At 33.3% G+C, this 12,256-nt stretch overlaps 3 protein-coding genes across 7 annotated transcripts in view; 2 read left to right on the forward strand and 1 right to left on the reverse strand.

Moving 5' to 3' along the window:
• LOC107632222 (TMV resistance protein N-like) overlaps positions 1-12,256 on the reverse strand; it is a 100,832-nt gene that overhangs the window by 37,165 nt on the left and 51,411 nt on the right. The gene's annotated exons all lie outside the window — the stretch shown is intronic.
• Positions 3,587-6,714, forward strand: LOC107632225 (ankyrin repeat-containing protein ITN1-like). Of its 3 annotated transcripts, XM_021118083.1 has the most exons (7): positions 3,587-4,267; positions 4,367-4,522; positions 4,614-4,742; positions 4,871-4,930; positions 5,123-5,709; positions 5,861-6,454; positions 6,548-6,714. In XM_021118083.1, exons 1-7 carry the CDS (start codon positions 3,709-3,711, stop codon positions 6,548-6,550), a joined length of 2,088 nt encoding a protein of 695 aa, XP_020973742.1. In that variant the 5' UTR covers positions 3,587-3,708; the 3' UTR covers positions 6,551-6,714. The 3 variants fall into 3 exon arrangements, with proteins under 3 accessions (XP_020973742.1, XP_016191414.1, XP_020973741.1); XM_016335928.2 differs by having other exon boundaries at positions 5,861-6,714; XM_021118082.1 differs by having other exon boundaries at positions 4,886-4,930; positions 5,861-6,714.
• LOC107628715 (auxin-induced protein 15A-like) lies at positions 10,814-11,329 on the forward strand. Its single transcript, XM_016331291.2, has one exon. It carries the CDS (start codon positions 10,931-10,933, stop codon positions 11,204-11,206), a length of 276 nt encoding a protein of 91 aa, XP_016186777.1. The 5' UTR covers positions 10,814-10,930; the 3' UTR covers positions 11,207-11,329.

The following is a 12,256-nucleotide window of genomic DNA, read 5'->3' on the forward strand; positions in this document are numbered from 1 at the left end:
AATGAAAGAATAACAACGAAAAGAAAATTCATGAAAAAAAAAGAATACAGAAAAAATGTATAAATTACAGATACATTATATGAGTATTTTTTTTTATAAAAATACTATTCGTACACTAAAATCAACCACTAAAATCAGTCACTAATATATTTGTGCATAAATACATGTGTGATTTAATCTATTTTCAACCTGTATTTATATTTCAGCATGTATTTTATACTAATAATTGACTTTGACTGATTTTAATATACATGTAATATAAATTTTTTTATTAAATTTGAATCAACTTATTTGAGAAAAATATTTAAACATGTAGTGAAATATTTTTAAAATAAGTTAAACCTATTTCAATTTAATTTGATATTAAAGCGTATTCGATTTAATCTAATTAGATAATCTGTCCTATAAACTTTACATCCCATATGTTCACTTCTGAACATCACAAAATTCATTATAAATCTCAAGATGAGATCTCTCATATCTCTCCTTTACATATTTTAAAGAGTAAATTATCAACTTTATCTTTAAATTATCATAACATTGACAAAAATAATCTTTACTTTTATTAACGACAAAAATACATTTAAAATATTAAAAAATATTACAAAAATATTTGTTCATAAATAAATTTATTTAATAAGGGTTAACTAAGTGAAAACAACAACCTTTTTGATACTACACTTAAGAGATCCCAACAAGGATAGAACTTTCAATTAATCATTCCCCCAGTCAAGGCTTTTTATCCAGAATATCAATAATTATTCTTAGTTTTATTGCTTTAATTTATAATTATTTAATTGCTCACTATCCAAACTCAAACTCTCTTGAAAAATTCTTGATTAATAAGTTAGCACCCTTTCCTGCAACTCGTTGGGAGACGACCTGGGACTCATACTCCTAGTATTTTTATTTCTAAATTTCGTGATAACTTTTCTAAATTGACAAGGCGGATCTTAGTTGATTAAGACTATACTCTCAACGCATTCTCTATATTGATTTCTTAATTAGCCAAATTCTGCCCTCACGTCAATAGGCACTAGGATGTTCCCGTTCATTGCCAATTAGATGGTTCTATATATGTTTTTTAGTTTTCATGTCCTAGGCACTTGTGATTGCGTGTACTTAATTGAGATGTGATTGACTTTCATTTTTTTAGTTGTTTCGCAACACGTTACATGTTTTCAGAATTTCGCAACTATCTGTATTTGGTGACTAACTTGATCATGTAACTGCTTTGATATTTTTGTTTCCATCACAATGGTTTGCCCCAGTCTGTATCGATCGTCATTGGTGGTTGTATGCCTTTGAGATTGCTCAAAAAAGGCTGTGGGTGCTGGATAGTATGTATTCAGGAGAGCATAATAATGAAAGATTAAAAATACATGCTTATGCGGTAAGTATATGTCAACCAATTAGTACACCGACATCCTTAGTAGTTGAAAATGTGTCATTGCTAATGTGTTGCTGCTTTCCAGGGGAGAATCATTGAAGACATGGCGAAAGTGTCTGTGCCCGCATATGAGCCCACAGAGAACGGCCTACCTCGTTTCTATCCCAGCGTCCCAAAATAACATAACGAGTCAGTTAAAATGACACCTATCAATACTCTTAATAGCACTTCACTTGATAATGATATCATGGTTGAAAATAATATTTTCTGTTTGTACATATAGCTGTGATTGTGGTGTATTCATGATCAAGTTCATGCAGTTTTGGAGTTTAGAGAAACCCTTGCAGCTTTGGGACAAGGTGAAGTTAAATATGTTATAACAATTAAGTTGTACCTCTTTCAGATCAATTTCTTTATCGCTTTTAGAATTACCGACCAACACGGAATTGCCATGCAGGACGTTGTACAGGAGTTTTGGAAGGAAATCATACTAGACATAGTGATAGGTCCTCATAATTCACAAATTGGGAAGGTGCAGCAGACATTGGACAGCAATCCTGTGCGCCGCAACCAGCCAAGGAAAAAGACTAAGGCTGTGAGATTACCGTTCACGGCATCGAGCACGAAGAGCATGCTGCAGCGTGCGGGGCTACCCACTATAAAGCCAAACAAGGGGGGAAGACAACAGAAGGAGACAGATGCCTAGGTAAAAAATCATCAATATAGACACTTGCCTTACTATATCTATGATTTTCGTGTGATAGAGTTATAGACATTAATATGGCATTTTTCGACTTAGATTCATTTCGTGTGAGCCTCATAAATCTTGTTTCACTACAGGTTTATGATTTCATGTTGCTGATTTTGTCAAGTTGATGGTGACAATCAATCTAAAGGAGAAGCAGAGGAAGGGATGTAACGGAATCCGTTTGACAGCTCAGCTAACTCTATTAACGGAATAGATTTTTATTTACAGTCGAATATTTTTGTAACGTTTTCCAATATTTTAAGTGTGTTTTTGTCGTTAATAAAAATAGAGGTTATTTTTATTGGCATTCTTATATTTTTAGGATGAAACTGATAATCTACTCCATTTTAAATATAAAACATTTTTCACACGTTTTGATATAATAAGGTCCATTTGGAAAGTTTCAAAAGTAATTTTTTTTAGCTTTTGATTTATAAAAAGTAATAGTATTAATGTCTGGTACAATTTTTAAAATTAAATTACAGCTTTCTAAAAACCTATTTAGTAGCTTATAGAGAAGTTAAAAAAATGACTTCTCTCATAATACTACTATTTTTTATCACATTTTTATAAAATAAACACTTTTAAAACTAAAAATTCAAACACAAAATAACTTATTTATAAGTTACTTTTAATATAGTCATTTATTGCTTAAGTTTTTTTTCACCCATTTTATTATGGCTGCCTACAAATGTGATTAAAATTTCAAACGAGTTGAAAATTAACAACTCAACGAGTTGAAATTTCAGATGATTCTTAAAACTTTTGACGCGTGCAACGCTAAGAACAGTGCCATGGGAGCAACTTCAGCAGAAGTCACACAGGGTAACTTTATTCAAGTCCTCGCCTAAATATAACGGGACTCTGGGAGCATCATTACTACAAAAGTATCTAATGGAGATATTAAATTAAGGGTTTAAGTGAAAAATTATAAATATTTTTATTTAATAAATATAAAATAAATATATTAAAAGTTTAATTTTTTATATTTTTAATAAAAAAATTTTAATTTATAAATTTAACATATATTTTTAAAACATAAAATATATAACTCTTTGATAGTTTTACTAAACTATGTGTATGGTCATTCTTTAATAGAAACTATCTTAAATGTTACAAGATAGCAAAAATTATTTTCATACGAAAAAATTAATAATTGATAATTATTAAATAATAATTTAATCAAATTTATTAAATTATTTAATATTTTAACTATTAACTTTACATAAAAATAAATGTAAATTTTTATTTAAATTAATACATTTCGAAGACTTTGACTTGGACTTGGACTTGTTATACAGTTCATGCATACGTCTAAAAATATTGAAGTTTAACTAAACAATTTTTCCTTACGAAGCTTCCAAGTGAATTTCAGTATTGCACTCTTATTGTTTATATGAGTCCCTTTCTCCTTGTTGGTTCATTAAATTTAATATCAGAAAAAAATACACACAGAATTTAAATCATATTCAATGAACTACACTTGGACAAAGAAAACACAGATTATTTATACTAGTAAGAAGGAGAAAATTTTATAAATTAGAGTGCAAGAGAGAAGCAAAGGGGTAAAATGGCTGAGAGTGAGACAGCATCAATACAAGAACGAATCTCTATGTTTGATGAGAAAATGATAAGTGCTCAAAGGGCTGCAAGGAGTGAAAACTGGAGGGAATTCAAGAAAATCTTTGAAGTTGACAGGATGCGGTTACTTGATCCCCTTGACTTGTTTGGAAACACTGCCATCCACATTGCAACTCACTCTGATAATCCAAATCTCTTGCAGGAACTTCTGGAGATGCTTCCTCGACAAGAAAGGTGGCGCGCCATGAGGATGGGGAATTGTGTCAATAACACCCTTCTGCATGAGATAATCTTTTGCACAACGGTTGACATGGCTGGTGTTGTGTTCAAGTTGGAGAAGGAGCTGCAGGAAGAAGTAGAATCATATGATCCCCTTGTAGAAGTAAGAAATGACTCTGGTGAATCCCCTTTGTTCAGGGCTGCTAAGCTTGGAAAGCTGAAGATGCTTAAATATATGGCAAATCATGTGGTTGGTGACATAAGAAGTCATTTTGTAAGATTTGATAGATGTTCGATTCTTCATGCTTGCATTCTTGGTCAATTCTTTGGTAGGTATCTCCCTAATTTCATTATTGTCATTGTTAATATCCTTGATTATGTTAATTAGTGTGATATATAGTATAGTACTTTGTCACTTTATGGTGCAGATGTTGCTATTTGGTTATTGAGATTGGATGGAAGTTTGGCTCAACACAAGGATATGGATGGCTTCACATGTCTTCAACTTCTTGCCAACATGCCACTTATTTTTCGGAGCCAAACCCAGTCCTCAATGGGAGCAGTGAAGAACCTTGTATATTATTGTACATTCCTATTTCCCCATATCTGTATTCAGTTCTCCAACATTGCCATGATTGTTTACATTGATTGTAATTTGGTTGACACTTGACACAGTGCTTCCAGATGAAGGATATGAAATTGATGATGATTATGATGAGAAGGGGGAGGAGGAAGAAGAGAGTGTTGTGTTCAGATTGAGAACAGATTTAGAAAGTGGTCCATTGGACGAGGCAAAGCAACCTGGTACCCTCTAAATCCTAAACCCTAAACCCCCAACCCTTGAGGCGTTTATTTGTTTTTTCATTTACATATACTAAGCTCATGGATTTCCTAATGAGATTGATTTCCCCCCTTTTTTCATGTGATTAAAGTTCACCAATTTGCAGCTTTTTCAAGGATCAATTATGCTATTTGGAAAATTTTGGCTAAAGGTATAGACCATACAAGTTAGAATATAAACAAAGCATTATTGGCAAATTACAACTTTCTTAGTAACAGATTAACTTTTTATCTTCAGGCATCTGATTTAATGTTAGTAACTAGATTGAATTATTAATTGAAATAACTAGATTTGTTGTAGGATTGTTATCTTTTTGATCAATTTTATGGTTGATCATGTGCAGAGTTCAATGGGATTGGACATATTTGGCAAAAGAAGAAACAACACAAGTTAGCAGAGTGTCTGGCTGAGTTGTTAGTGCAGAAGGACTTCTCATGGCAGATTTCTTTTCATTCAAATTTTCAACCATTGATTGTGTTGCCAATTCTTTCCTCCAAACTAGACAGAATTAAAGAAATTCAGCTGATGAAAGAGAAGCGGCAGTTAGTTGAAATAGCTCATTCTAGAATCAGCAAACCTTTGCTCAAGGAGTCCATTTCCAAAGCATCCCATTTTAAAAACTACACACCTCTTCTCATGGCAGCCGGCTCAGGAATAGTAGAAATTGTTGAAAAAATCATTGACATGAACCCTGAGGCTATTAGTCATGTTAGTCAGGATGAACACAATGTTCTACACATGGCTGTGAAGCACCGGCAGCTTAAGATCTTCAATTTGATAAAGAGAAATTCTGCATTCAAATCATTGATACACAGGATAACCGAGGAAGGTCGCACTCTCTTGCACCAAGTTGCTAGAATGGAGTTTTACAAGGAGCAACGGCTCCCTGGCGTGGCGTTCCAACTGCAAGACGAGTTGCGTTGGTACGAAGTAAGCAGCTCTATGACCCTTTCTTACATCTATCTATGTCTGAATTGTGATTTGCTTTTGTCCTCTATTCAAATTGATTAAAATTAACTGGTTCATAACAAGTCATTAATAAACTGATCATTAGTTCATTACTTCACCTTTATGCGTGCAGAGAGTGAGAAGGATTATTCCTCCTCACTACTTGATGCATTGTGACAAAGATGGCCTAACAGCTAATGATGTTTTGGAAATGGAGCATCAGGATATGCACAAAGAGGCAAAGTGCTGGATAAAGGAGACAGCTCAATCATGCTCCACAGTAGCAGTTCTTGTTGCCACAGTTGTCTTTGCTGCTGCCTACACAATCCCAGGTGGGAGTGAAAACGGCAGACCAGTGTTCTTCGGCTCACGAGTCTTCCTCTTCTTCACTGTCACAGATGTTGTAGCCCTTGTGAGCTCACTTGCCTCAGTGGTGATGTTCCTTTCAATCCTAACATCGCCATTCGAGTTATGGGATTTCTACAAGTCCCTCCCAAGAAAACTCAATCTGGGATTTGCACTGTTGTTCTTCTCATTGGTGTGCACAATGCTGGCATTCAGCGCAACCGTTTTGCTGACGATTCAGTTGGAGAACACGGAATGGACTTCTGTTTTGTTCTATTGTGCTGGATTCCTTCCTGTGGCTATATTTGCATGGATGCAATTCCCACTCTATAAGACTGTTCAAAAGTTAGTTAGGAGGCTTTACAATGGGGTTAAGCAGGTGGTTGCCAATTACATTGATCAATTATTTCAAAAGACATAAATGATATTAATTAATTCACCAATGGCTAGATAGATGGGGACTCTGTTTGGTTAGTAAGTGAATGATGTTATTATATCTAATAAGCCCAACTTTTTTGCTTGAGTTTATGTGTTGCGGGATATAGACTAGTATATTTGTAAAGTGTAAATACTGTGAAAGCATATATATATTAGACCTCACCATTGATTCAGAATTAAATTAAACTAGTAGATTTGAAACCATTGCAGAATTGTACTTCTAATTTTTAATTTTATGATAGAAATAGATTCCTCATTTCTAGGGCCATATTTTAATGAATTCCAATTTCATATAATATTAGTTAGATAGTCATAGAATCTGTGTGGATTGCAAATCTTCAATTCTTTTCATTGTTTTTCAAAAGTTCTTGCCAATCTGAACATGTTTAATTTTATTATGGTATTGTTGCATATATTAGAGATCATTAATATCAGACAAAAACAAACAACTTTTCATAATGTGATGGTGTAACTTTCTCATTCATATAGCATTTTTACATTTTCAAAGGAATGATACAAGGAAGATACCAAAATGGGCAATCTTCAAAATAAAAGAAACAGCCTTCTGTACAAAATTTTGTCTCATCTAATCTATGTCAGTCTCTATTAGCACAATTTACTGTCCACTGAATTCAGAAGTAAGGTTTTGGAACTCATCCTCACTGCATGGAATTGTGAGACCACCATTTGGATGATCATATCCGAATTCCTCTTCGGCCTGGCATAGTAATTCTTGGAATGAAGGTTGATTCAAGTATGATACTGGAATCACAAACCTCTTCATCTTATCTCCCACATAGACTGCAAGATAGCCTTTTGGAACATTAGTTCCCTTTGATGCAGAAAATGATGTGGCCCGTCTAATACCGGGAATGCGGAAAGCCATGGTTTCTTGTTGCTTGAAAGAAAAAGTAATATATTGTTCTTGAAGGATTTGTATGAGAGAAATATGTGAGCTTTGATACTTGTGGAGATGCAAATGAGTTGTGCTGGTTGAGAACACAAGAAGTAGTGTATATATAGTTGCTACCTTTAAGAAATAATTCTGATGAAGCTGTAAAATAGGGTCTACAAATTGAAATGATCACAAGAGATCACATGGTATTGTCTTGGAGTTCATACATCATATTCATACCCAACTTCCTGACATAATTGCCAAGAAACTACATATGTCAAATCAAAGACATGTAAATTAAAGCAACGTAGTTGTACTAAAGATACTGAATTAGACATGCTTTGGACATCACACATGTTTCTTCAGTAAACCTTGTCCACAACCTGGTTTATATCTCTGAAACAAAGTGTTCTGAGGCCAGAAGAGAACCAAAATTGGCCACATGATAATGATCCAACATGAACCTCATTTTTAAGTACACCAGATTCTTAGCATATCCCTTGGAATTTGCAAAACCATAGGCAACATGATAGAATCAAACTTGCAGTTGTATACATAAATGGACCTTGAATTATCTAAGACAACACCATGTGATCTCTTTTATGACCATGTCTCCTAATAAGTCCCATGTCCACCATCTCATATGCTTTGTCCACCAATCATTCAAGTGGCATTATGTTATAGCATATCCTTTTATCTATATATATGTTCATGGTTGCAAACATTTAGCAGCAGCACAAGTCATTCACATCCTAAATCACAAGAAACTCAAATACTTGCATCTTATTTACAAGTCATTTGTAAAACTAGTCTTTCTTCAACACATAAAAAAATGGGTTTTCGGTTATCTGGTATCGTAAGAAAGGCATCATTTACTTCATCTTCAAAAGCTATGGAAGTGCCAAAGGGTTATCTTGCAGTTTATGTTGGAGAGAAAATGAAGCGATTTGTGATCCCTTTATCATACTTGAACCAGCCTTCATTTCAAGATTTGCTAAGTGAAGCTGAGGAAGAATTTGGGTATGATCATCCAATGGGTGGCCTCACAATTCCTTGTGAAGAAAATATGTTTTTAGATATCACTTCTTGCTTGAGTTGATGCAAGCACCATCAAGACTAGGCTGACTTAGAAATAGATTACTTAACACAATTCTTGAAACAATTCTTACCCTGAGAAAGATTTTCTCCAATTTTTGTTATCCTACTATTCATCTCAATGAAAAATTTATGCACATAAACATTTGTCTCCCATTTTCTCCTTAAATATAAATTTATTGTTAAGTTCAAAGGCAATAATAAGCAGAAAGTGTTGTTCATAAAATCAATTGAAAAGGAACCAGCAGGCAGCAGGTAACTCTTATGATGATAGTAAAAAAAAAAAAGTTATGAGGGAAAATAAAAAGCAGTAACTAATATGAATTTGCATAATATTAGTCTCAATAATGATAACATTTTTGGTCAATTCAATTATCCAATTATCACTATAGGATGATTAAACATCTTCAAGGACTAGTCCCTGTATTTACCATGTCCCACTTTGCTTTTATCTGTCTTTGAAATCTCTGTGGACCCCTTCCCAGTTTGTACATGGTGGTCACTAAAATGTGGCCTCTGAAATGAGAATGAGATTGAAGCTTATCCATATGTTAAAAAAGATAAAATAAAATATAAACATTAATCCAGTTGTATTACATAATGTGATGGTAACAATGTATGATAAAGATTGTTTGGAATGTGTTTGTGCAATCGCCTTTGATAAAGAAATATTATGACAATAATCAAAATCAATTGAATAATTTCTAATTATATTTAAGTATAGTCAATTTCTATTTCTTAAATAAATTTGTTATAACATAAGAATTAATGTTTATTCTTAACATGCTATTTAATTATCGAACTCTATTGATTTACATAGCCCTCATTGGTATGACAACATAGAGTGAAAATGAGTGAATGAGAGATTGACAATGGCAAGATTATGATTATGTGACAATAGTATGAAGTATTATGTGTCTAGTTTTTAATATAACACTATTTTGTTCCATGATCAGCTCAAGGACAAATAAGGAATCATAATCCCTATCTGATATATATGAACTGAAACATGAAAATTCTACTGATGCATAAGTTTGATTTCATTCAGATTTGACACAAGCTAAATTTGTTTAAACAATATCTTGTCATGAATTTCTCATTTATCAAATGATTGATACAAGGAAGAAAAAAAAATATAAAATCTCAAAAAGAAAATGCCTTCTGTACAAGTTACTCTCAACTAATCTATTCTCCATTAGCATGATTTACAGCCTACTCAACTGCGAAGCGAGGTTTAAGAACTCATCCTCCCTGCATGGAATTGTGAGACCGCCATTCGGATGATCATAACCAAATTCTTCTTCTGTTTGGTTTAGTAATTCTTGAAACAAAGGTTGGTTCAAATATGATATAGGAATTACAAACCTCCTCATTTTATCTCCAACATAAACTGCAAGATATCCTTTTGGGACATCATTGCTCTTTGTTGCTCTTCTAATACCTGGTATGCGGAAAGCCATTGTTTTTTATGCTTCTTGGTAAAGGACTAATATGAGAAAGAAATATTTGAGTTTTCCTAAACTTCTAATACTTGAGAGTATGCGAATGATAGGTGTTGCTCAAGAACACAAGAAGTAGTGTATATAAATAGTTGCTAGGATCTTCTGCAAACCAATCTCCTGAAGAGAAAATTTTGAATAAGATAGGATCTACCAAGTGACAATGATGCATCAAAAGAAAAAATCACATGATATTGTCTTGAAGGTGTTAGGAAGTTCATTGAGAGTGCATACCCCACTTCTTCATATAATGGCCAACATATTAGCCACTTGAAATTAATGAGTTTCTACATTATTAGAACACAGTGAAGACCTTACATAATGCTTCTTTCATGCATTGTACTACAGCTACTCCATTAGTTAGTAGACATGCTTTAGACATATCAAATGTTTATTCAAACTGAGATTGCTTCTAAGAATGAACTTGTGAACCTTGACCATTACCTTATCTTTTTCAAGTACACCAGATTATAAGCAGTACCAACTGGAATTTGAAAACCATGGGAAAACATGTTCCAATTACACTTCCTCTTGCATATATATGGTGGGCCTTGTATTATCTACTATGAATTGACATTTGAGTTTCACTTGAGCACCTAGCATTTGATTGCAAGTGGCTGCTTTATTAGCCATTCCTTGACAAGGTGGGGTATGCATTCTCAAACAACTGCTTAATCCTTGATAGAGGCCTCTAGGACAATACCATGTGATCTCTCATGTAGTGATGTGTATGCATTCCTATCATTTTCAACAATCTTTTATCATAGAAATAGGTTTCTGAAGAATCTTAAAATCTATAAATACACTTGCTCTTGCCTTCAAAAACAACATAACTCATTGGCAATCTTAAGTGTCAAACACTTAAAAAACACATTCTTCTTTGAAACTTGGGAACTTCTACTTGCTGTTATTCTTACATATATACTAAAAAATGGGTTTCCGTTTACCTGTTATTCGAAGGACATCATCATTCTCAGCTAGCCAAGCAGCTTCAAAATCTGTGGAAGTCCCAAAGGGGTATCTAGCAGTGTATGTTGGAGAGAAACAGAAGCGGTTTGTGATCCCCATTTCATATTTGAACCAACCTTCAATCCAAGACTTGTTGAGCCAAGCTGAGGAAGAGTTCGGATATGATCATCCTATGGGAGGCCTAACAATTCCTTGCAGTGAAGATGTTTTCCAACAAATCACTTCTCGCTTGAATTGACGATGAATCTCATGCTGTAGGAGACTGACATAGATTAGTATACAAATTTTGTAGAATAGGCAACTTGTAAAGATTACACATTTTTCTAAGTAAATGAAAGAAGAATGATCATTACTATGACAAGTTCTAAGTGTTTCCTTTGTTTTTTGTTTAATGACAATGAAAGAATTCAACTACTCTAGTATTTCATCTTTCTTTCTTTTTTTAATATTTTATCTTCTCTCTACAAACAGAACATTATGCAGTATCTAGTAGTGACAATGCTGCCTGGTGTAAGAAAAGCCATACTTCATTGTTCATTTGTTCTCTTAGATTGCACTAATACACAATTATATAAAATTATAAGATTTTAATATAGAAAAAAAAAGGATAGAATTATGAGTGTTTTAAATAAAAGAACATGCATGGAAAACTTTAATTCATGGCACCAATGATACACAAGATGCTGCTTCTGCCAACTGCCAATGCAAGTTTACACTAACAAAGGGTGAATTTCAACTGATAACATCTCCTCTATAGCTAAAGAAATTTCTAAGATGGGATGTATGGCTTATTTATTCATATATGTCTGTTCTCTTATTTCTTTATTGAAGTTTTAGCCATGCCTTAACATTTTCAAAAATCAAAGATCAGTCTTGAATTTAACTGATTAAGTTCTATTTTCTTCCAAGGCCAGCTGCAATTTTACTCAATATTTGGTTAAATTTTCTAAATGATCTCTTATTTATGCAACAAATCATCAAAATTGGATTCAAGTTTGGATAATTAAATGTCCCTTCACCTCTTTTTTTCTGCATTCTGAAATTATGAGCAATCATGTGTCCAAAAATGAATGCAAATGGAGATGTTAAATGTTCAGATATGAATTTGCAGTACTATAACACTGCCCTCTACAAAATTAGAATCACTGTGAAAATTGAAGTTTGTGACATTCAATCAAGGAATGTCTCCAGCTTGTGTTACTTTTTATAATGACATGGAATGCCTCTTCCTTTACTTCTAATATAAGAAAATTGTGAGTTCTTAACAGATTTACAATTGTAGTTGCAA

This window comes from Arachis ipaensis, chromosome B03, assembly GCF_000816755.2.
Source record: "Arachis ipaensis cultivar K30076 chromosome B03, Araip1.1, whole genome shotgun sequence".
NCBI lineage: Eukaryota > Viridiplantae > Streptophyta > Magnoliopsida > Fabales > Fabaceae > Arachis > Arachis ipaensis.